Source organism: Malania oleifera, chromosome 9, assembly GCF_029873635.1.
Source record: "Malania oleifera isolate guangnan ecotype guangnan chromosome 9, ASM2987363v1, whole genome shotgun sequence".
Lineage (NCBI taxonomy): Eukaryota > Viridiplantae > Streptophyta > Magnoliopsida > Santalales > Ximeniaceae > Malania > Malania oleifera.
In genome coordinates this window covers 87651823-87674526 of record NC_080425.1, presented here as the reverse complement: position 1 = coordinate 87674526, position 22704 = coordinate 87651823, and the positions used below count along the sequence as shown (strand labels likewise).

The following is a 22704-nucleotide window of genomic DNA, read 5'->3' as shown; positions in this document are numbered from 1 at the left end:
TTGTAATTTTTCAAAAAAAAAATGTATATAAATAGCATCCACTTTAAAGAAAAATTGTTCTGCAAAACTTCGGCATAAAAATTAAAACCAAAATGAAGCATTTTTTTAATAATTTTTTAGACTGAAAATAAGTGAAACAAAACTGAACACAATATCTTGAGACAATGTGTTTGCAACTAAGCAGCCAGCTTCCTCTACTAATAATAGCACTCATGCTACAGAAAAGAAAACAGAACCGTACATCATTCGTATCCATACAAATGGCATGCATATATAAACCGGGGGGTTTCGCAACCTCATCACCCCACGCACAAGACAAAACAAAAGGAAAAACATTAGAAAGCCCTTCTCTTCTACAAACTTAAGAAAACTCGAATAAAACCCCACCAATGCAGGAAAAGCAAAGGTTTTACCACATCATGGTTGTTTCTTCTCTAGATTTTACTGATAGTACATGAGCTGCTGCGCGGCAGCAACATTCTGGAACCCCCCATCGTATATGGCCTGGCTCGCTCCAGCAGCACCCATCCCCAATGCAGCCTGCTTTAGAGGGTGCTGACTCTGTGGATGCATGAGGGCGTGGACACCACCCATCTTACTCATAGCCAGCTGCCGCTCGTACGCCAAAAGGTCGGTTGCTGAAAGCCCTGGCAAAGGCGCAGCTGCCGGTGGAGGGAGGGGGTTTGAACTCGTCCCTGGTGGTGTTGGCTTGCTACCCCATGAACACTGCAGTCATAATCAAAAGAAAGTTTCTGAGTCATCAGACCAAGTTGACAGAATACCGGAAGAATTCTATGGCACACTTCCTCCAGTCCAATCTTAACAATTTAGTTACTGTTCGTTGGTATTCCAGAGCAAAGGTGGGACTTCCAGACTACAGCTCTGGAAGCTAGCAGACTACTGCAAAATCCTAATTTTAGGCTGCCTACTCTCTAAAAATCCATGCTGCTGTTAAACTGTGAAGGCACACCTTAATTTGCTTGCCGCATAGAATTGACTGGGAGTTCCCCATCTGAATAGCCAGAGCTGCCTCGGCATGAGTACTGTATCTCACAAAACCAAAGCCTTTATCTCGCTGAACCCTGACTTCCTCAATTATTCCTGCACCAAGAGCATGGAAATGGCGATGGAGATCAAGCTGGGTGACCTGCAAATTAGACAAAACATAACTGTTTAAAAATGATATTCCCAATGCAACTTCAAAATAATGCAAGTACTTTTCCAAACACAAAAATATAATTACATAACAATAATCATTAGAATGTAGAGAAGATTTCTTGCCTCTGGAGCAAGATTGCCAACATAAACAGTTGTATATTGAGGGTTGTTCTCAGGAGCTTCATTGTTCGTCGCCTCTTTACCATCTTCTGCACAATCAAGGTGACAAATGTCAGTTACTTCTATTATAAGCTCAATGATATCAATTCAACAAAACAGGAAAAGGAAACAGTAAATTTGGAGTTTCTTTCTCTCTTAAACTTGCCATCTATCCACCAAAGCATAAACAAAATAGAAAAACATAAAGAAGACAAAATCTTAATGGTGAATAAAAAAGAACCCAATTAGTTCAAGGATAACACCACAAACTACTACATAAAATGATGAAACATTATGTATGAACCTCAATTTATAGAGGATAAAAAGAAACAAACTATAATAATTTTTAAGTATCCACTATGAATAACCTAACCTACCAGATGAGCCATTTGTCAGTTCCACCACACTTTTGGCATCAGAATTTTGCTTGTCATCGCTGGAGCCAGCACCCTTAGTTGCCCAGTTACAACGAATTTGCCTACTACCAAGCCACTTTCCTGAACAATAAAGTAAAATGAGTACTGTTAATAGAACATACACAAACATGATGGCAGACAAGCTGAATTAGCAAAACCATGGGGAACAGCAAGTCATACTACCCAGTTTGGCAAACCAAAAAACAAAAAAATGACGGAAGATAAGCTTAATTAGAAAATGGGGAACAGCAAGTCATACTAGCAAGTTTGGCACAAAAAAATAAAAATGCATCCTACTAATAAGAACTTCAACTTTCTTCTACAAAGAAGCCATTGAAGTACAATGACAATCTATGCAACTAAGTAAGCCCTAGAATAATTCAGATTCTTGTGTTATATGCCTGAAACAGCTGACCAACTGAATGATTCATGTTGTTAATGCAAAGAGAACTATTCAACAGCTATGGAAACTATACGTAAATTACAAAGTACATAATTTAAGGTAATACAGTATATTTCACAAAAAAATGGTTTTAATTAAATGGAATCATTTATAATTGTAATCCAAAGTAATCGAGATTCAAATCACAAATCAAAATTCCAATTTTGGGAATTGAGAATCAAATTGAACCATAAGACTCAGTCGATTTCCAAAATCAATTCTAAATGGCCTGCATATATTGATATACAAACAATAAGAAAAACATTAAAGTACATTTAAATTTTGAAATTAAAAAACCATATTTCATGTGTATAGTTTTGCTAAGCAAATGAAAACTAAGAGAAATAGTATAAGAAATGTAAATAAAAAAAATGAACTTTAATCTGTTTAGGGGAAGGAATCAAGAAAAAATAAAGAAAAAATTGAACTTTCAGCGTTTATCAACAATTAAAAAAAATAATATGTCATGTATATTCTTTCACAGACTAAATAGAAAAATATGATAATAACTTAACAAACTACCACAAAAACCAACTCTTGATTCTCAACAACGCAATGAAACATGAGTACTGCCTGAACCAGTGAGTGTTATTTACCCCCTTCTTACTAGCAGAATAGTATACTACTTGAGTGAAGAATGTTTTCATGAAGGAAATATGAGACGTGAAGTTTGATTTCTTCTCTTTTTTAGCACAAAACTAACATAGAAAAGGAACGAATGATAATAGTGTAAATTATCATGTTGGGGTTTAAAACTAATCAGGCTTGCCAGGATATGATAGGACTAAAATTGTGTGAATCAATAAATTCAGATTGATTCATAGATTCATGAGGTGAATTGACGAATTTGGCAATGATCCAGTAGGTTTTAGATTTGCTAGTAAGATTTGAATCGATTTGGTGTGGAGTTGATACAAATCGTATGAATTGAATGGAGAATCTTAAGATTCTAACAACTAAGAATTGTACAATGAAAACATAACACAATATCAGGCATTTAAAGTAATCCGAATGTAATAGAGTTATTTCCATACATTTATTCTGGATTATAGAAACAATAGTTCAAGCACACAGATAAATCACAATGGCGGCGATAGGAAAAGAAATGGGGAATGGGGAAGCTAAATTCAAGTGAAACATTAAAAAAATAATTGAACCTCCTACAGCAAATTGTAATTTACTACAAGGGGGCGCCATCAATAATATGATCATGAGGAAGAACCAAAAACAAAAACATGATTGCATGCATTACACTTACCAGTTAAGTCATTTATTGCACTTTGGGCATCCTGCATAAAAACAACACCGAAGTCATGACAAACAGACTCCTCACCAAAAAAGCCAAAACCACCAAAAAAACAGCCTGCGAAATTTAAAGTAAGAAGAAAAAAAATAGAATAGCACCTGTTGATTCCGGAAAGAGACAAAACCAAACCCTCTTGAGCGTCCTGTCTTCTGATCCCACATAACCCTTGCATCACTGGAACAAGCACAATAATTAAATTAGAAACTTTATAAATCATGCAATGAAATAGTTTGTGGAGGCTTATTAAAACCATTATGTTACACAATAATTCATGTAACACTTACGAACAACTGGGATAAACAGAAAAGCAGGCAAACAATGTGGCATCAGTAACCTCAGGGCTCAGATCGCCAACAAAAATGTTGTAGTGACCTGCAATATCAACATGGTAGTATATCACAAAAAGTCCTCGCTGACAAATGCCAAAATATTTTTGAATCTATTAATAGCACAGAAATGCAAAAAAAAAGTGTACTAACTTGATGTGTCCTCTCTCTGACCACTGGCATACGCCCAGTTAACTTTGATAGGTTGCCCAAACCTGCAAATTAACTGTAAGAAACAGCATACCTAACCAAAAAACCAAATATGGAAAAACCAAGACTTTACGTACAGATGCCTTCCATTGAGAGATAATATAGCAAGTGCAGCTGATCTACGGTCAAAATAGTGGATGAATCCATAAGATGACTGCATAGAACAAAAATAACCACAACAAAAACAAAACATCAATAATCTGACTGCAATCCAGCAAATGGGCAAACTAAATAATTCAAACTCAATATGATAATCTATACAGACAATGAAGGCCATACCTTCTCCTTTCTTATAAGTTTACAACCTTCAACAGGACCAGTACTCGCGAACACCTCTTGAAGAAGTGGTTCAGTAACCTGTGTATGAATGTTTCCGACATACCTGCAGTTTCTCAAAAATAAAGAAACTAGAAGTTTTAAAAAAGAAGAAACAAAGAAAATAAATTTAGCAATAAGAATCCCCTTCAATTGTCAAAAACAAGAAATAACATAGGGTAATTGTCTTAATCAACGCCATGCATATGATATAAAATGAAAATATAAACAAGAATGATAACGCAAATAGAGGAATGAAAACAATTTCAGAAGCACATGAAACTCAATAAAGGAAGTGACAGATCTTTTATAAACAAGAAGGATTAAAAGCAAAATTTCCAATAGCATGAGCATGATGGAGAAACAAAAATCATACAAGATATAACAAAATAAAAAAGAAACAAAAATAAAAAGGAAAAATTTGTCCAGACAACACTCACACACTGCGGCATGTACTTGGATCAAAACCAGGAGGCAGATTTCCACTTGGAATTGGCTCAATCTGCAAAATGAAAGTGTAAAAAAGAAAAGAAAAAAAAATAAAGGGGGAAAAAAGAAGAATAAAATTAAAGAAAAAGGTCCTACTTTATCTAGCCACTTAATGAGTACTTTCAAACAAAGGTCAAAAGGGGCAAGGAGAAATTAATTTCAAAAGGAGACCATAAACTGCAAGATATAATGCAAAATAATAATAAATAATAATTCAATAAATAGACAACAGCTAAAGAAAAAACAATGTCCAAAATAAAAAAACGAAGGTCTGAACAACTATTTATCATTTTCAGCAATGTAAAACATCAATTCCTATGGAACTAAAAGAAGCCTCAAGCCACCACAGAACTAAAAAGGCAAGCAACAAATCCACAGATTGCTAAACATCAAAATAGTGCCACCAGGAATACAACAATTTCCAAATTCTTATTGGAGTTACCTATTTTGTTGCATATCATACTCAAATTGAAAGACAAAATACTGCAATTTAAACAGAATACATTGAAGGGGGAAAACTATATTAAGCTGTCCGTCATAAGACTGGATAGAAAAACGAGTATCACCTTATCATACTCATCATAGATCTCAACTCAAGCTGCCCAACTATATATTCTTTATAATTAGTGCATAGACAGATGGTAGTGTTTAGCCTTCAGGCCATCATAATTCAAACCAAATTTTGGTTGAATACCTTTCTTTCAAATACCTATGAATCAAATCATGGCCAAATAAAACCAGCAGCATAACCCATGACCAGAACGAGCAAAGATTTGACATTCGTATCCTAAGGTATGTAGAGCTAAAACCAGAGGAAGAACTAAAACCATAGAAAATACACATATGGGAGAATTTTATATGTAGTGAAGGGTCGTTTCATTCACCAAAGGAGCACAAGAAGAACCTGAGCCTTGTTCCAGGCTATTTGGGAGCAAGGCTTTCCAACCCAGAAGAATCAAAACAAAATGATAGATCAATTTCCCACTCCCAAAGTTTTGTTCTACTGCCACGTTTACAAACAAAGACGACAACCAAAATAAAAAACGAAAGAAATGCACGCGCATAATATAACGCAAGAAATACTGAGGGATACCAAATCTCATCTCAAATAAATAACCCTCCAGTTATCAAGCAGACGTCGTCAATAAGGAAAGTACATGACTCAGAAATTAGCAAATAAAAAATCCCAAACCCTAGGGCCGAGCAATCCAAACACCCGCAGCACATCTCATACACAAAACAACCAAAAGGCACGCAGAAACAATTAAACAAACCCATTTTTTCCCTTTTCCTAAACCCTAGCTGCCACAAAAAATTTTCACGCAACTCCGAGACGAAATGAAGAACCACCAACACAGCGAACCAATCCAAAACAAAACAAGAGATACTCAGAACCACGACCGAACTTATGGCGTAGATCAAATCACGAGAGACAAAAGACAAGAGAAACACGGAACCTGAGGAGGAGCGAGGAGGCCGGGATGGTAGAGCGACTGTTGCTGAAGGAGAGCTTGCTGCATCAAGGCCTGTTGCTGCTGCTGCTTCAGCCTCTGGTGCTGCATTTTCTGGTCCTTCGAGATCGTCGAAGGGAGGGAGCGGTCGGATTGAATCTAGGGTTAGGGATTGGAGAACGGGGTGGACGAAGAAAAGGCCCTCCTGGAGTAAAGGACAAAAGCGTGGAGGGACGCCTCTAAAAGAAAAAAATACGCAGCTCCTGTGAGCCTACTTATAGTGCGGTGTTGTATCGACTCCCGTGACTGTAGACTTTCTCTCCATTTTCATTTTACATGGAGGGAAATGATTAGCTGTTCGGCGGTAATTGTATGACATGTCCAGCCAATTGTCGACTGACACGTGGGACTACGTAATTGGTGCCGTCATGACAGCGGATGGGTTGGGCTTCGCCCTCCGGTCCAGGCCCAAAAACAGTGGAAATTGAAGCCCCAGATGGAGATAAAGACAGCGAGAAAAACATATAAACACTCTCCTGCAGAATTTGAGAATGACAGATCATCCTGTGTATATATATATATATATATATATATATATATATATATATATTTTTTTTTTTTTTTTTAAATCCAAATTTTGTTAAAAAGTCTCTCAGGAATTAGTAATTAAATTTACAAAATTACCTTCATAAATTATCTACTTTTTTGTGTTTTTTTAATAATTTTTATTTGAACTATTATATTTTATAAGTTATTTTGCACAAGTATATGTGGCTTGGCTTGGATGCGGGTGTTTGTGTATTAGCGAGTCCACTTGTGGTGACATCTGATCTACCTTCACATGGCCAAAGCTGCAGAGTGAAGATAGTTTTCGAACAACGAATCTACGAGGAAGCCTCCAGTGTTGAAAAAAGATCTTACCTTTCGGTGAAACAGGCGAAGCAGAACAAACTAAGGCATTGTGCGTCGATCGTGAGTTACTATGAGCCTTCGTTGCCAGACTCAACACTAAAAGGCGAAACATTTTGTGCTTGGTTCGAGTCTACGAATCTGTGCGAGCCGCCTCCTTTGCCGGACCCAACTGAGAGAGGAACGACGATTTATCGTGAGCAAAGCTATTGTGCGAGATTTTGACTTGAGAAAGACGAGCTACGGCTTTCCTCCAGGACGCAATGGCAGCCTTGCTCGTCAGGGAGCAGCAGGGTTTTCGCCTCCGGCGTTGCTGCGAGAAGGGTTAGGGAAAAGACAAAGTGGGGACAGCGAATCCGCGTGAGCGACATTTGGTGACGGCAGACGTAGGTTTACGGGACTGCAGGTTTGGTTTTTTATTTTTTATTTATTATTTTTATTTACTTTTTGGTGGTCAATATGGAAAATAAGTAATTTTTTTAGACATGACTGAGCCATCTTCGGTAGCTGTTACCGGAGGGTTGAGGGGAGGTGTCGATGCTAGTATATGGGAGATAGGGAGTGGTTCGGGGGATAAGGTCGAAAAGGGGGAAGATTTCACTAGGGGAAAATCGTTTGCAGAAGCCTTGAAGAGGCCAATTCCATTTTCAAAATTCAAAATCTCATTGAGAAAACCGAAACTAATTAATGGAGAATTAAGTTTTGTTTTCTCGGATGTGGAGATGGAAAAGGCTGCGAAGGATCTGAAGTTTGCATTGGTGCTTAAATTTCTTTCTGCAAGGCCGTCTATCGATGTCCTTTGGAGGCATATTATCCAATCATGAGGCCTCTCTGAAGTTCCTATGATAAGTTTTATGGATAACTACCATGTTCTGTTACATTTGGTAAACGAAAAGGACTACATTCATACATAAGCACGAGAAGGAAGATGGGTGGCAAGGTACCAATTTCGGCTTTTTAACTGGTCCATGAATTTTGATGTCAACAAGAAGCCATCAATCACACCTCAATGGATTTTCTTACCAGGTCAGCCTTTACATTTATATGGAATGGATTGTTTATAGAGTTTGACCACTAGATTTGGTAAATTCTTGGGAACGGATAATGCCACGTTATATAAAACACGAGCCACGAGTGCGAGATTATGTGTTGAAGTGGATATGCAGAAGGATCCTGTGGAGGGTTTTCCGTTGGTGGTAGGACAAAAACAAAATTGGCAAAGAGTAATGTATGAGAAGAGGAGTTTCTATTGTAACAACTGTTGTAGGCAAGGTCACACTGAAGTAGTATGCCGGTTTTGGAGTTAAGCCTAAGGATAAAAGGAAGGTAAGTATGAGGAAGAAGGCAGATGAGATAGTTTAGAAAGAAGTGGGTAGAAAAGAGAATATGATAGTTGAAGAGGAAAGTCCTGTTTTGAAGAGTCAGGAACAACAGGTGGAGGAGAAGAAGGATGAAAAGGTGAATAGTCTATCGAAGGTGATTGAGAAAAATAAAGAAATTGTGAATGAGGTTAATAATGTGGGTACTAAAAAAGTGGAGGAAGTTAATTTGGTAAAGAAGAATAGTGGAGAGAAATTCGATCGTTGTAAAGACCAGAAGTCAGGGATGGTAGGGGTGCGGGTAGAACTAGGAGATTGTTTTAGGTCTGTTTAGGAAATCGGAGTTATTTATGAAAGGGGGAGGGAAAAAGTTGAAAAGGATAAGAATAGAGAGTCGATTTTAGTGGAGGAGGTGGATGAGAGAGAGGGGAAGTGGAGGGTAGAGTGTGGAGGGGTAACTATGATGTGTTATCTGAGAGAGATTTGGAGGTTTACATTGATACTCAAAAAGAATATTATTCTGATCTAAGTAATGTGACAATAGGTGAATCAGAAAGAAGAAATAAAGATGATGAACAAGTAAGAAAGTCTAAGAGGTCTAAGGCAGTACCTCAAAAATTGAACCTATGATTAACAAAATTATGTTTTGGAATATAAGAGGGTTGAACACGTCAAAGAGAAGATTAAAACAAATTGTGAAGGATCACAAAGTTTCAATTTTGGCAGTCTCGGAACCTTTTCAAGATATAGAAAAGATACGAACGTGGGCGATGTATTTGCAATTTATTAACTTTTACTCTAATGTAGAGGAAAGTGAAAAGATTTGGTTGTTCTGAAAAGATGATATTCAAGTGGATTGCGCGAGTACCTTAAATCAATGTATGACAATTTTGTTAACAGAGGATAGAGGCTCCCTGCTTCTTACTTTTGTTTATGCTAAATGTTATCATGTTGAGAGAAGAGATTTATGGGAACAACTTCGTGAGATATCGAGTGTGGATGTGGCTTGGGTTGTTATGAGAGATTTTAATGTAATTCGATCAGATGAGGAAAAGATGGGAGGTAGACCTTGCTTTGGTTCGTCTATGGCTGAATTCAATGGTTGTATTAATAGTTGTGGGTTATTGGACCTCAAATTCAAAGAAAGTCAATTTTCATGGTGTAACGACCAACAAGGTTTGAAAAGAAGTTGGGCGAAACTGGACAGGGTGCTGATTAATAATATTTTTTCTATAAAATATGGTGAAACTAAGACTTCTTTGTTAAAAAGAAATATTTCAAATCATTCTCATATCTTATTACAATTGTGTGCGAGTAACGGAGAGGTATGGGCCAACGCTTTTTAGATTTCAGAACATGTGGACGTCACATGGGGATTTTTTGGAAATGGTTGAATCTTCTTGGAGAGAACACATAGTGGTAGATTCAGAATTGTGTAAATTGGCGGGTAAATTAAAAAGGCTAAAACAAAGGCTTAAGGTGTGGAATAAACAGACTTTCGATCGTATTCGTAGTTTTATTCGAGAGTTGGAGGAAATGGTGAAAAAATATAAGAATTTACTGCAGACAGAATACTCGGAATCAGTTGAAGAATTCCTTATTTCTAAGGCTGAATTAGAGGTTTAGTATAGAAGAGAAGATGCTAGATTTGCGCAACAAACAAAGATGAAATGGTTGATAGATAGAGATCAGAATTCAAAATTTTTACATGCTGTGATTACGCAAAAAAGGCGAAATTCTTGTCTAAATTCAATGACGCTTCCTGATGGTTCGGTGTTAGAAAATATACATATGGTCCATGATGAGACTGAAATATTTTGAGCAATTCTTGGGGCAAAATAGCTCAGTGCAAAGGTCAAACCTGGAAGATATCATCCATTCGGTAGTTTCTGAGGAGTCTATAGGTCAGCTGAGGGAAGAACCGACTGAGGAGGAGGTTTATGAAGCTGTTTCATCTATTTCTGTGAATAGTAGCCCGGGACCGAATGGGTTTGGGTCTTCTTTTTATATTACCTGTTGGAAGATTATTAAAAATGATGTGATGGATGCAGTAAGAGAATTCTTTAGAGGTGATGTTGCCTCGATATTTTTGTTCCTCTTACATAGTGCTTATTCCTAAGGTAAAGGATCTTCAGTCTTTTGATAAATTTCAATCAATAAGCCTTTGTAACGTAATCTATAAAATTTTCTCCAAAATCCTTGTTGGTAACTTGGTGATGGGTGATTTAATATCTTTAAAACAAGGTGCTTTTGTGAAAGGAAGGAATATTTTTGAAAATATATCGTTTACTCAAGAGATGACAAAATTATTACATAAGCGGGTAAGAGGAGGTAAAATAATGTTAAAGCTTAATGTGAGCAAAGCGTATGATCGAGTGGAGTGGCATGTGGTAGATCAGATTTTTCAGGATCTTGGTTTTCCAGATTGGTTTTGTAAGTTGATTCAGAATTGTATTTTCCACTCCATGATTTTCTATCATAATGCATGACACTTATAGAGGTTTCTTCAAGTCAAAAAAGGATTTGATGCAAGGGGATCCGTTGTCGCCGTATATTTTTATCATCATGGAAGAAATTCTTTCTAAATTAATTCAAAAAAAGTTGTCTGAGAAGCGGATTTTACCATTTGCACACCCGTGTGGTGCATATATTATATCACATTTAATGTACGCGGATGATATTGTTATTTTAGCTAATGTTGAAAAAAAATCTGTTAGTCAGTTAATGGAGGTGATTAAGGAGTATGAAAACTGGACTGGCCAAAGGGTGAATAAAGATAAATCAGCTATTTTTTTCTCAAACAAGTTGAGTATTCAGAGGAAAGGAAAAATTCTTCAAGAGACTAGTTTTATTGAGGGTAAATTTCCTTTTACGTATTTTGGTATGTCAATAATGGATGGTAAATTGAAAGACTTGTCATTTTGACCCTTTAATCCAAAAAATCAATAAGAGAGTTGAGGACTAGAAAAGTAGACTGTTGTCTCAAGAAAGTCGTCTTGTTTTGTTGAGACATGTGCTTTCAAGTATGTCATTGCATCTGTTAGCTGTTCTAAATGTACCAACACTAGTGATTAAAAAGATACAAGGTATGTTTGCTTCTTTTTTTTTTTTCTGGGGATTTAAGGATGGAAAAGAAAAAATGAAATTGATGGCTTGAAAGAAATTGTGTGTTCCTGTGGAGGAGGGGGACATAGGAGTAAGGGACATTTCGGAAGTGTAACGGTCTTTATTCATGAAATTTGGTTGACATTTATTAACATAAAATTCTTTATGGGCTAGATTTTTTAAAACTAAATATATAAAAGGAGGACATATTGCTCTTTGTAGATCGCATGGATCAGATTCTTCATTTTGAAGGAAAGTTCTGCAGGGTATGTCTGAACTATTAAGTAAATCTAAGTGGAAGATTAGAGAAGGAGATGTAAAATTGTGGTATAATAAGTTTCTAAATTCGAGACCTTTGTTTGCAGATTGTCCAAATGGTGCACAATCTCATATCAATTAAAAGATTTGGTTATCAATAATGCATGGGATATGAAAAATTTGCAGAGGATTTTGGGGTTTAGTAAAGCGAATTAAGTGATGGAAAAGGTGAAAAATCTTAGAAATTCTTCGGACATTCTGTTATGGCTCCCAGTAAAGGATGGTTGCTTTAATACAAAATCCGCATGGGATGTTATCAGAGTTAGAGCTTCAAAATATGATTGGGCTAAGTGGGATTGAAACAAATGGTTACCGAAAAAAATTTCTATCTGTATATGGAAGGCTGCTTTTGAGTGCCTAAGTATTGATGGAAATGTGAGAAGGGTGGGGGTTTCACTTGTTTTGACTTGTAATTGTTATGAGATGAGACAATCAGAAGATTTGAAGCATGTGTTAAATAAGGGAGACCTTACTTTTGAGGTTTAGAGGAAGGTTTTGGTGGAGGTAGGTGTTCCTTTCCTTAGGCAATAAAGTTGGAAAGAAAGAGTCCAAATGGGATTTAATAGGGCTTCCAGGTTCTCTCAACTGGGTTCATTGATGGGTTTGATTCCTTATTTAGTAGTTTTGAGACTGTGGAGAATGAGATGTGTGACTAGAATGGAAGGAAAATTAGAGAGTAGTACTGATATATGGCTCTCCATTAAGTATCGGGTGGGAGATTTGAATATGAACATGACAGAAATGGTTCAATTAAAGAATGCGGATTTTTGGATATTGCAAAATCTGAAAGTGCAAATTGTAAATAAAAGAATTAAAACTATGCGAAGTGTGAGATGGCTAAAACTGAGGTAAGAGAAGTTGAAACTAAATTTGAAAGGGAGCAGCTTGGGAAACCCAGGGCCAGCAGGTGGTGGTGGCATCCTTAGAGACTATACATGTTCTTTTGTGATTGGTTTTTCAAAATATTTTTGTACTTGTTCAAATAATGAAACTAAATTGAGAGCTATGTTAGAAGGAATAAAGATTTGCAAACATTTGGGACATATTTGTATCGATATTGAATGTGATTCGAATATTGTAGTTAATTGAAAGTACTCATTGTGATATTTGTGAGATTTTTGGGAACAACTTATTGGTTTATTGGAAGGAGTAAATTTTTTGATAAATCATTGATATAGAAAAGAGAACAGAGTGGCAAATGCCTTGACTCGACAAGGTGCTATGGGGAGGAATAATTTATTTACAAATAATAGTCAACTCCCTAGAGTTAGCAATAGTTTATATAAATTAGAAAAGATAAGTATGGCTCATATGAGGTATGTTTAGCTAATTTCCTTTTGGTTTTAGCTTATACTTTATGTTGTTTATCTTTTGTTTTGTTTTATTGCGTAAGGTTTGTTTTGTAAGTCCTATTTTGTTTTGCTTTATTTGGACTTGTAGCCCGATTTTTGGCTGGATGTTGGTGTTATTTTTTGGGAGATTTTTAACATGTTGTCTTTTGTTATCTCCCATTAATTGTCATGTAACCACAGTATTCTTCCACCAAAAGTGAAGGGTTATCGATAAATAAATAGAGGTACCGCCCTTCTTTAAAAAAAAAAAAATGTTAATTCTCTATCACACAAATATGCTATGTGGTATAACTTTCAGAACTCCAATTGATCTCTTTTTGAATTTCATGTTATCTCTTTTTGAATTTTGGATAAGAATCAATCTTATGAATCTAGTTGTATAAGGAACATCTTACCAGCATTCTTTTCTTTTAAAAAAAAAAAATCATATTTGATGGATATTATGTTATTAAATCCTAGCCACTTGATTATTGACATCGATTTATAAAAGTCAACTTTTAATTGTTGCAATTAAATCACTGCACTTCTTCACAAAATGTTGCAGTATCCTTTATATTATTAGTGAAATACCTCTCAATTAAAATTGCTAATTTGATAATAATAGAATTGGAGGAAAAAAAATGATTATAAGAAGAATTCAAAGAAAATGAAAAAGAAATACTATATATAACAAATTAATAAATAAAACCTTGATCCTGCATAGCATCAATATTTTGATTTTTCTTAATATTTAATCACATTAAAACAAATTTTTGTTTTTAATTATATTTAATATCAAATAAAAAATATAATAGAAAGTAATTTTTTCCCCTTTCCCAATTGAAATCTTGGATTCAAACCTACCCTTACTAAACTGAATTTTGAAATTTGAGGTTGAAAACATTTTTAGACTTAGCAAATGCAACACATTGCTTAGCAGCCTCAAGTCTTTGACTACCCAACTGCAACAACATTGCTGCCCCAAGCAAAATCACTAGCTAATGTCATAATAAATTACTCGACTGATTTTAAAATAAATCAAATCCTTCCCATGAGTTAGGAGTCTACTGATATACACATCAAATTACATATTCACTACCTTAAAACTACACTTTAGCAAATAAAGAAGCATACGGAAGATCTTTTCCCAGTCCTCCCAACAATCGGCAACAGAATATTTTGAATATACAAAAACTGCAACGTTCAATAGCAGAAGTAAACAGAAAACAGATATTTGAAAACAGCACTGAGGGAACAAAAATGTCCCTTGCTTACTTGGTAACAGAAGCATGTGCATTGACCTAGTAAGACAACAAAATATAAAATCACAGTAAACCCCTTTTATGATCAGTTAATTTACTATGAAAATAACGAACAAACAAACATGACATGCTTGATATGCAACTATGGCTAGATATTGTTTTATGGATTAGCAATATAATTTTAACCTAGAATGTTTATCATGGTAAGGATCAATGTTCTATGATTTTCAGAATAAGCAAACTTGAAGGCCAAAACTATTATTCACTAAAACCTTTTTTCCAAGAAAATTATCTGGCGATTTGATTGGTATTCCTTAAATTCTAGTATAACTGAACTCTGAGATTCATTATCTTGCTAGATATTATGCAATTAGGGAACATAACTGATCTCTGAGATTCATTATCTTGCTAGATATATTGCAATTAGGGTACAATTATTGCTTATTACCAAGAATTTTGTTGAAGAACAAAAAGCAACCAGGTTTATGATTTGGATTCTATTTCTTCTCTTGCCAGTACTCTTGACTAGAATAACACAGCTCTGTGCAATCTGAAACAACAATAGGAGGAATAAAAAAGGTGGTCTCTATTGGAAACACAATCACATAAATGGTATGCTCCTACTCAGCTCCCTTGTCGTTTCATTCGGAACCATAAAATTAATTTAACACGATTTAAATCTGCTGAGTAAAAGCATGCAAGAGTAATTGTATCATTTTCAACTGAGATTGATGCCATGCGAAAAGGACAAAACAAAAATTTGCAGCAATATTCCAATGTCTAAAGACAAGAAAAATAACATTCTAAAAAAAAAAACCAGCTTTCAGGAAGAGAGTTGCATTCAGTAAATGATGATGTTCTACAGAAATAGTTCTAGTTAAATAAACACAAACAAAAAATTAATGTTACTGACAAAACAATGAGCAACATATACAACCTTAGTTGTTCTACATTCCTTGTAATGGGTGTTGTCTACCATGGGTTTATCTTTTGTGTTGTCGGGCTGCACGTGTGGTGTGATATACATTGTTGGCCCATGATCTAACAGCTTAAGCTTTTATGTAAAGTGATAATCTAACATGATGTAGCTATTCGAGTCAAAGATCTTTGAAAGAGGTGCATGATTAATTCTATTTTATTTTTCTTATTAAATAGTTGAGTTAAATATCATATTATTAATTCTTGTTGGTAAATAAGTTCATATTCTCTCCTATGTAAACAACTAACTCTCTCCAATTACTCTGTGTTGATGCTGAAATCCGCTGGACTAACCTTGATTTCTTGAAAGGAAAGTTGGAAAAACTTGGCGGGGCTAAGGTATACTCCCGGGAATCTCTTCAGTGCTCAAGTTAGGGAGTGAAGTAGGGAAAGTATGACCGCCATGTAAGAAATGTTGTTGTGAGATGTCTTACCTTTCCCCTAGAGTCCCCTTTTATAAGTACAACATTTTTTGGTATTTAATACCACTTGCCCTTAATTCAAAGGACACTCCTATATTTCTCCCCTTTACACAAGGGTTACAATAATAGCCCTTCATTAGTACCTTGAGATAAACCTTAAGGTGTCGCTCATCTCCTTGTTGTAAATATTATTTTACTCACCATCAGTTGCACATCATTCCGAAGCCAAATTACTTTTCAAGGGTAAGGGTATATAACAGCCAAACTGAGCATGTCAAGGAGAATAACACAAACACACTCAAGTTGAGCCAACCATTTCAGACCTAATTGAACAAATCAAGCTGATCCGAACATCTCAGGTTGAGTTGAGCAGCTCAGGCCAAGCCAGGAGCACACCAGGCTAGACTGAACCAACAAAATTGACTGAGCTGACCAGCCCACACTGAGCTGGCTAAGGTTGCCAAGCTGCTTCACCTTGAGCATCTAAAGCTGCAAAGCCATCCACTAAGCCAACAATTAGCCGAGCCATTTGTTTCAAAATTTACTGTCCCAAACAGAAGTCTTCTCAAACGAACATAAATCCTTTCCATGCTGCTGCTGAGCAGAATAGATTCCTTCTTTTGCTTCCAAATTGAGCAGAGCTCTTTCTTAGCCAACCAGACACCTTTCCATGCTGCTGCCAAGCAAAATTGTTGCTTCAATCGGTCAGTGAAGTTCACCTTTTCTGAAAATCCATCAATCCAACTTCAAGAGCAGAGCTCCTTATGTGCAGACCCCTCTGTTATAAACGAGCAGAGTCCATCTGTGCTATCTCATTTGTGAGACATGAGCAGCACTCACCTGTCAAGGCATGAGCATAAATCAACCATTGGTCAAGGTATGAGCAGAGCTCATCCACTAAGAATATGAGCAAAGCTCATTTTTAAAGGTATGAGTAGAGCTCATCTCTCAATGATATGACCCCCAAAACCTCATTCATCTCACACTACTTTTAGGATCAAGTGAACTCTCCAAGGTATGCTTTCACTTCCTCTCTTCATTCCTTTATTTTGCATACTTCGCACATGTTCTTTTGAGATATATGTTCTTTGAGTTTCGTCTAAATGCCTTTGAATTTTTTTAAATTTCTTTCAAAATTTTATTGATCAAATGAATGAAGCTTCCTAGAATATTTAGACAACATTCAAATGTTCATTGAAGATTTGAATGTTCTTGAAATATTCTTCAAGTGCTCCCAAATTTTTAAGTTCATTCTCCTCAACCCTCTTTGATCTTTCCTTTTATAGGCTCAAGAAACCCCTTTATTTTTCTCCCCTTTCTTCAACCCTATGAACCCCTCAGAAATCCTAGATAAGTTTCCCCCCACCCCGGCCCCCCCGGTGGCTTTTCAAAAAGACCTTTTTAAGAGCTAAAGAAAAGGAGCTTTTTGATATTCTTTTAAAAACGCTGGTCTCCCTATAGAAAAGGTGCTATTAGAAAGAAAAAGCTGACCTTAAGTGTTTGGTAAAAAAGTTGTAAGATGCCCAAAAGTATTTAAAATGACTATGGATTGTAGGGGTTTATGCATGGATCGTAGGGGTTGTATTTAAAATGACTAATATATATATATATATATATATATATATATATATATGTATTTTTAAGAAATATGATTAATGCATTGATAGGTTTGTAATATTTGATAAAAATCAAGGACAATAATGGAATTGAATAATTTGTTTTTTAAAAAGCTAGATTTTAGTTTTTAAAAGCTTTAAATTTTAATTTTTAAAAGCTCACCAAAAAAGCTAAAAGTTGGCTTTTAAAACATGAAAAAGTTGTTTACCAGACACGTGCGACCCAGTTTTTACTTTTAAAAAGGAGAAATTGAAGCAAAAGGGGGGAGGGGAACTCATGCCTAGACATCTTCCTTAGCAAATGTGGTGAGATATACTCCCTTGGCTAGGAGGGACCTGGACCACCTCTTTTCTTCATATTACATCCTTGCCTCCATTAATGTGCGCCTACTTACAGCTAGAGCCGACTAAGATCGGTTAGGATAGGAGAAACATGCTTTTATGAAGACTTCTTTAAAGAAGGCCTGCATCTACCCTATCATTCCTTCTTTTTTTTCATATACTCCAATTTTATAAATACAACCCATCAATTTGGCAGCTGGCCCCCAACTTGTGGCTTACTCTTACATGTTTCGCTTCTTTTCTCCTGCGCAAAGGCCTCCAACCATCCATAGGTTCTTCGAAATCTACTTTCAAATGAGGAAACATCCTTGTGAAGGTGATGTGCGGGTACTTACAAATTACAATTGCTACCTTGGACGCAAATTATTCTCAACCAAACCCTTTTCCATGCACAAATGGAAAAGGAGATTTTTTTGGAGGGACAGGCCTCCAAGGGCCCCTAGTCTACTCCCCCTCTCCAGGGTGATCCCTTATTATTTCATCTACTTCTGAATTTAGACTCCAACTTTCTTAATATCCCCTACCTGTACAATTCAACAAAAACACTTGCTACCAGCCTTAAGCCCTGCTGAAACTGGAATAACCACAGAGAGGTGCAGCATTTTGCCAACAAGAGATTGGTGCCCTACCAGGAGTTGAAAAAAGAACAAAACCCCATCTCTCGAAGTCTCAGCCCTGTTCCTGATGGTTGTATCAACTTATGCTCTTTTCTTGAACTCTTTTATTATTTCAATCACCTTTACTAACTGTAATCTCCCAATGTCGATATAGACTGCAGCAGACTCGAATGTCTTTCACAAAAAAAAAAGTGGAAAATTGATTCTTTCAGAAAGAGAAAGAACTCAATACCCTCTCCAAGTACAACCTCCCTACCTACTGCCCAATAGGAGCCCTAGCTAGACTACCGTGCTTTCCTTAGGATCAGTTTTGCACAATCTTACCGTCTTAGCATGGGCACTTCATCATGCAATCCTCCTTGAAGATGAGGAAGAGTTTACAAAGATAATGCCCAACACTATGGGTGGATTAGACTAGAGGCCTTTGGAGGCCTATCTTTCCAGAGATGAAAAAGTATCTGCTCTTCCATCCGTGCAAGAAAAGGGTTCGATTGAGAAGAATTTGCATCTAGGGTGACAATTGAAGTACCACATATCACCTTCATGAGTGTGTTTCCTCATTTGGAAGCAGTTTCTAAAGAGTCTATGGGATGGTTGGATACCTCGGCACAGAGGAAGGGAAGCGAAGCATGTAAGGGTAAGCCACAAGTTGGGGAAGGGGGCTAGCTGCCCAAGTGATAGGTTATAAAATTACAGTAATAAAATATCAGCAAAGGTAGGATCAAAAGTTAGATCCTGCTTTAAAGGAATTTTCACAAAAGCAAGATTCTCTCAGCCTAGTTTGGGGGGCATGTTATTCAACTATGGGTAAGTGCAAATTATTTGGAGGAACGGATGTCATATGAAGAATGGTGGTGGTCCAAGTCCTCCTAGCTGAGGGAGCATACCTTACTAACTATATTTGCTAAGGAAGATGTCCAGGATTTTGAGGGGTCCATAGGATTGAAGGGAAAAAAAAGGGGGGAGGGGTAGGCAACTTCTTGAATATAAGAAAAGATCAAAAATGGTTATGAGTGCGTCAAGAGAGAACTCGAAGATTTGGGACCACTTGAAGAATGTTTCAAGAACATTCAAATCTTCGAAAAGCATTCGAAGGTTGTCTGAATATTCTCGGAAACTTCATTCAAATGATCAAAAAATGTTTGGGCAAAAGACACTAATCCATCATGAGGTTTATCAAAAAGACAGGGACCTCCTATGAGGTTTCAAAAATCCTATGCACTTCTCTTGAGGATACAAAAGTGACAAAGACCTCCCTTGACATTTGAATTTTAGACACTTACACCCTTTAAAAGGAGGACTATGGAATTCATGAAACCTCAAGGAAGGTCCTTAGAATTTTTAGAAACTTAAGGAAAAATCAGTGTCTTTTTGTCAAACCTAAGGAGAGATCGATGTTTTTTGCCCTTTTTTTTTTAAGGAAATTCAAGAAAATGCAAAGACCTTAAAAAAAAAAAAAAACTTGAAGAACATATGTAAAGTATGGTGAATAGAGGAACAAAGAGCATAAAAGAGAACACACATTGGAGAGTTTGCTTGATTTTAGAAGTGGTGTTAGATGAATGTGGCCTTGGGGTCATTTTCTAGAAGAGTAAAGCCCTTCGGAAAGGAAACTTTGGATTTTGGAAAGATACTAGTGTATCTCCAATGCACCTCGGGAAGGGAAATTCTTTAAAGTATGAGGAGAAGACCAAAGGCATAATGCACCTTAGGAAGGAGAAGAATCTTGTTTGTCTTTGGCCGTAAAGTTGTGAACCCCAAATATGGCACAGCAGGTGAGCTCTGCTCATATCATTGACATATAAGCTCTAGTCATGTTCTTGATAGATGAGCTATGATCTCTCCTCCTATCTTGGTTGATGAGTTCTACTCATATTCTTAACAAATGAGCTCTACTCATACCTTCATCAATGGATGACTTTTGCTCACATTTTAAGAAAACAAAAAAGGCTCAACTTGTTGTTGGTTCAATGGATGGCTCAACAGCTCTAGATGCTCAGGGTGAAGCATCTTGGTAACCTTTAGCCGGCTCGATCTAGGATGGTTGATTCGACTGGCTTGCTTTTTCCTAGTCGACTCCTAGCTAGGCTTGAGTTGCTCGGCTCGACCTAATTTGTTTTGCTCGGTCTAAGCTGGTAAGCTTGTCCTGAGTGAGCGTATCTTATTCTCCTCAGTATGCTCAATTTTTCTCCTAGTTATATATTCCTACACGTGAAAAATAATTTCAAAGCTTAAGAGTGGGGGCAACTAACGATAAGTAAAATAATATTTCAAACACGTTGACAAGGGGGCACCTTGAGGTGTAACACAAGGTATTAACAAAGAGCTAATAAGGGGCTCTAAACCCATAAGTAAAGGGGAGAAATATAAAAGTGTAACTCCAGCAACTTCCTTTGAATTAAAATCACCCAGTATTAAATACCAAAAGGGTTTTACTACTACAAAAAGTAACTTCAAAGACTAGAGTTTGTATAAATTAAATTAAACAAGCAATTATGATTAATTATAAGGGTTTTTTGGGATAGTTATGAGTGGTTATAGGGGTGTTTTGGAACAATTATGGATAGTTATAAGGGTGTTCTACATAGTACATAGTCTAAAAACCATAATAGGAAAGGGGAATCCCCTTTCTAGTATTAGAGATAAAGGGGTAAAAGCTAAAACCAGATCAACTGCACAGTGAGTTTGGGGGAACCTTCAATGAAATCTAGAGCCATTTCATTCAATAAACAATCACAGCAAAAACCTTCAATGTTTTAAAAGGCGAAAGCGTAAGGCGAGGCATTCTAACCCTTAAAAGGCGAGGTGTAAGCCTTATGGCATTGGGGCATAAGTCTTTTGAGAAATTTTTTTTTACATAAAAATATGTACATAAAATACATATATTTTACAAATAAATAAAAATTAAGAAAATCATAAATATAATGTTAAAAAAAATCAAACATGATTTGCGAACTCCATTGCTAACTTGAAATCATTGCATAAATCATGACAAGAGATAGTCATAACATTACAAAGTTCAAATTATTTTCAAGATTAAGATACAACTCTCAATTATTTTGGAAAGGTTGAGGTTCAAGAGTTTTAGAAATCAACTCATATTATGATATTCCTTTTATATATACACAGCTAAAATTTTCTAACCAAATTTAACTTGAGATTCGCACACCCAAAATGCGTAAGCCCAAACTAAAAGAGCATAAAAGGCGTGTGTTTTGTACTAATGCGTAAGCCTTAGCATGTAGCCATTATGGGATTTGGCATTTTGGATTGATCTTCAAGGCATTTTAGGCTTGCCTTGCGTTGAGGCGAGTCTCTCAGGGTGAGCCTTGATTGAACTTTCGAAAACATTGAAAACCTTCAATCCAAAACTAAAGCTTGTAGTTGACCATTTGTGCATAACGCTTTCCAACACAGAAAATCAATATAAAATGATAAGTCAAAAGCTTACTCTCCCAAAGTTTTGTTCTACCGCCAAGTTTACCAACATATAACACAACCAAAATAAGAAACGAAGAAATGCATATGCATAACCTATAAACGCAAGAAATGCTTTTGAGTCATAGATCACATTAATTTCAACTTAGAAATATAAAAAACAATTATCAAAGAGATCAGCACTATCATAACATATGTGATATGACTTAAAAATTAGCACAGTAAAATAAATAAAAAGTAAAACAAACAAATTCTCAAATCAAAACCCTAGGGTCGAGAAACCCAAACAGCCGCAGCACACCTCAAATGCCAAACATGCAAAAAGGCTCACAGAAACAAACTCATTCATATCCAACCCAACCTCCCACCAAAAGTATATGAAATCAAGCACCAACGCAGCGAGAAAAAAAAACCCAAATCAAAGCAAAAGGTTCCCAGAACCACAATCGAACTAATCGTCTACATCATATTATAGGAGACGAAAGAAAAGAAAAATGGAACCTAATGAGCGAGGAAGCCAGAGTAGTAGAATGACTTTTGCTGAAGTAGAACTTGCTACCACAAGCCCTATTACTGCGACTGTTTCAGCAGCTTGTGCTGGCTTTTCTGCTCCTTCAAGATCGTCGACGGAGGACGTGAGGGAGGAAGAGAGGGACTGGTTCGCTTTGTCCCTCCTGGTCCTGTAAGACATGACAAATAATTGGAGGGAAATGATTAGTTGTGTTTGCGCGGCGGTGATTATACGAAATGACTGGCCCATTATCGAGTGTCGCGT

At 36.4% G+C, this 22704-nt stretch overlaps 1 protein-coding gene across 4 annotated transcripts; it reads right to left on the bottom strand.

Moving 5' to 3' along the window:
* Positions 1 to 169: 169 nt before the first annotated feature.
* On the bottom strand, positions 170 to 22704 carry LOC131163750 (oligouridylate-binding protein 1B). Of its 4 annotated transcripts, none has more exons than XM_058120459.1 (12): positions 6279 to 6575; positions 4773 to 4834; positions 4297 to 4399; positions 4095 to 4171; positions 3961 to 4022; positions 3766 to 3853; positions 3580 to 3655; positions 3434 to 3464; positions 1695 to 1814; positions 1282 to 1367; positions 971 to 1147; positions 170 to 726 (listed from the first exon to the last, which is right to left on the bottom strand). In XM_058120459.1, exons 1-12 carry the CDS (start codon positions 6381 to 6383, stop codon positions 442 to 444), a joined length of 1272 nt encoding a protein of 423 aa, XP_057976442.1. In that variant the 5' UTR covers positions 6384 to 6575; the 3' UTR covers positions 170 to 441. The 4 variants fall into 4 exon arrangements, with proteins under 4 accessions (XP_057976442.1, XP_057976443.1, XP_057976440.1 ...); XM_058120460.1 differs by having other exon boundaries at positions 1282 to 1364; XM_058120457.1 differs by lacking the exons at positions 4773 to 4834; positions 6279 to 6575 and adding an exon at positions 22431 to 22704 and having other exon boundaries at positions 4297 to 4424.

Excerpts from the sequence above, each read along its gene's own strand:
- LOC131163750 (XM_058120457.1), bottom strand. The coding sequence starts at position 22,689 with ATGGGCCAGTCATTTCGTATAATCACCGCCGCGCAAACACAACTAATC. Across the intron at positions 4,425-22,430 it reads CTGGCTTCCTCGCTCATTAG|TTTCTTTATTTTTGAGAAAC; the intron begins GTTCCATTTTTC and ends TAAAACTTCTAG. Across the intron at positions 3,465-3,579 it reads TCTCTTTCCGGAATCAACAG|GATGCCCAAAGTGCAATAAA; the intron begins GTGCTATTCTAT and ends GTTTTTATGCAG.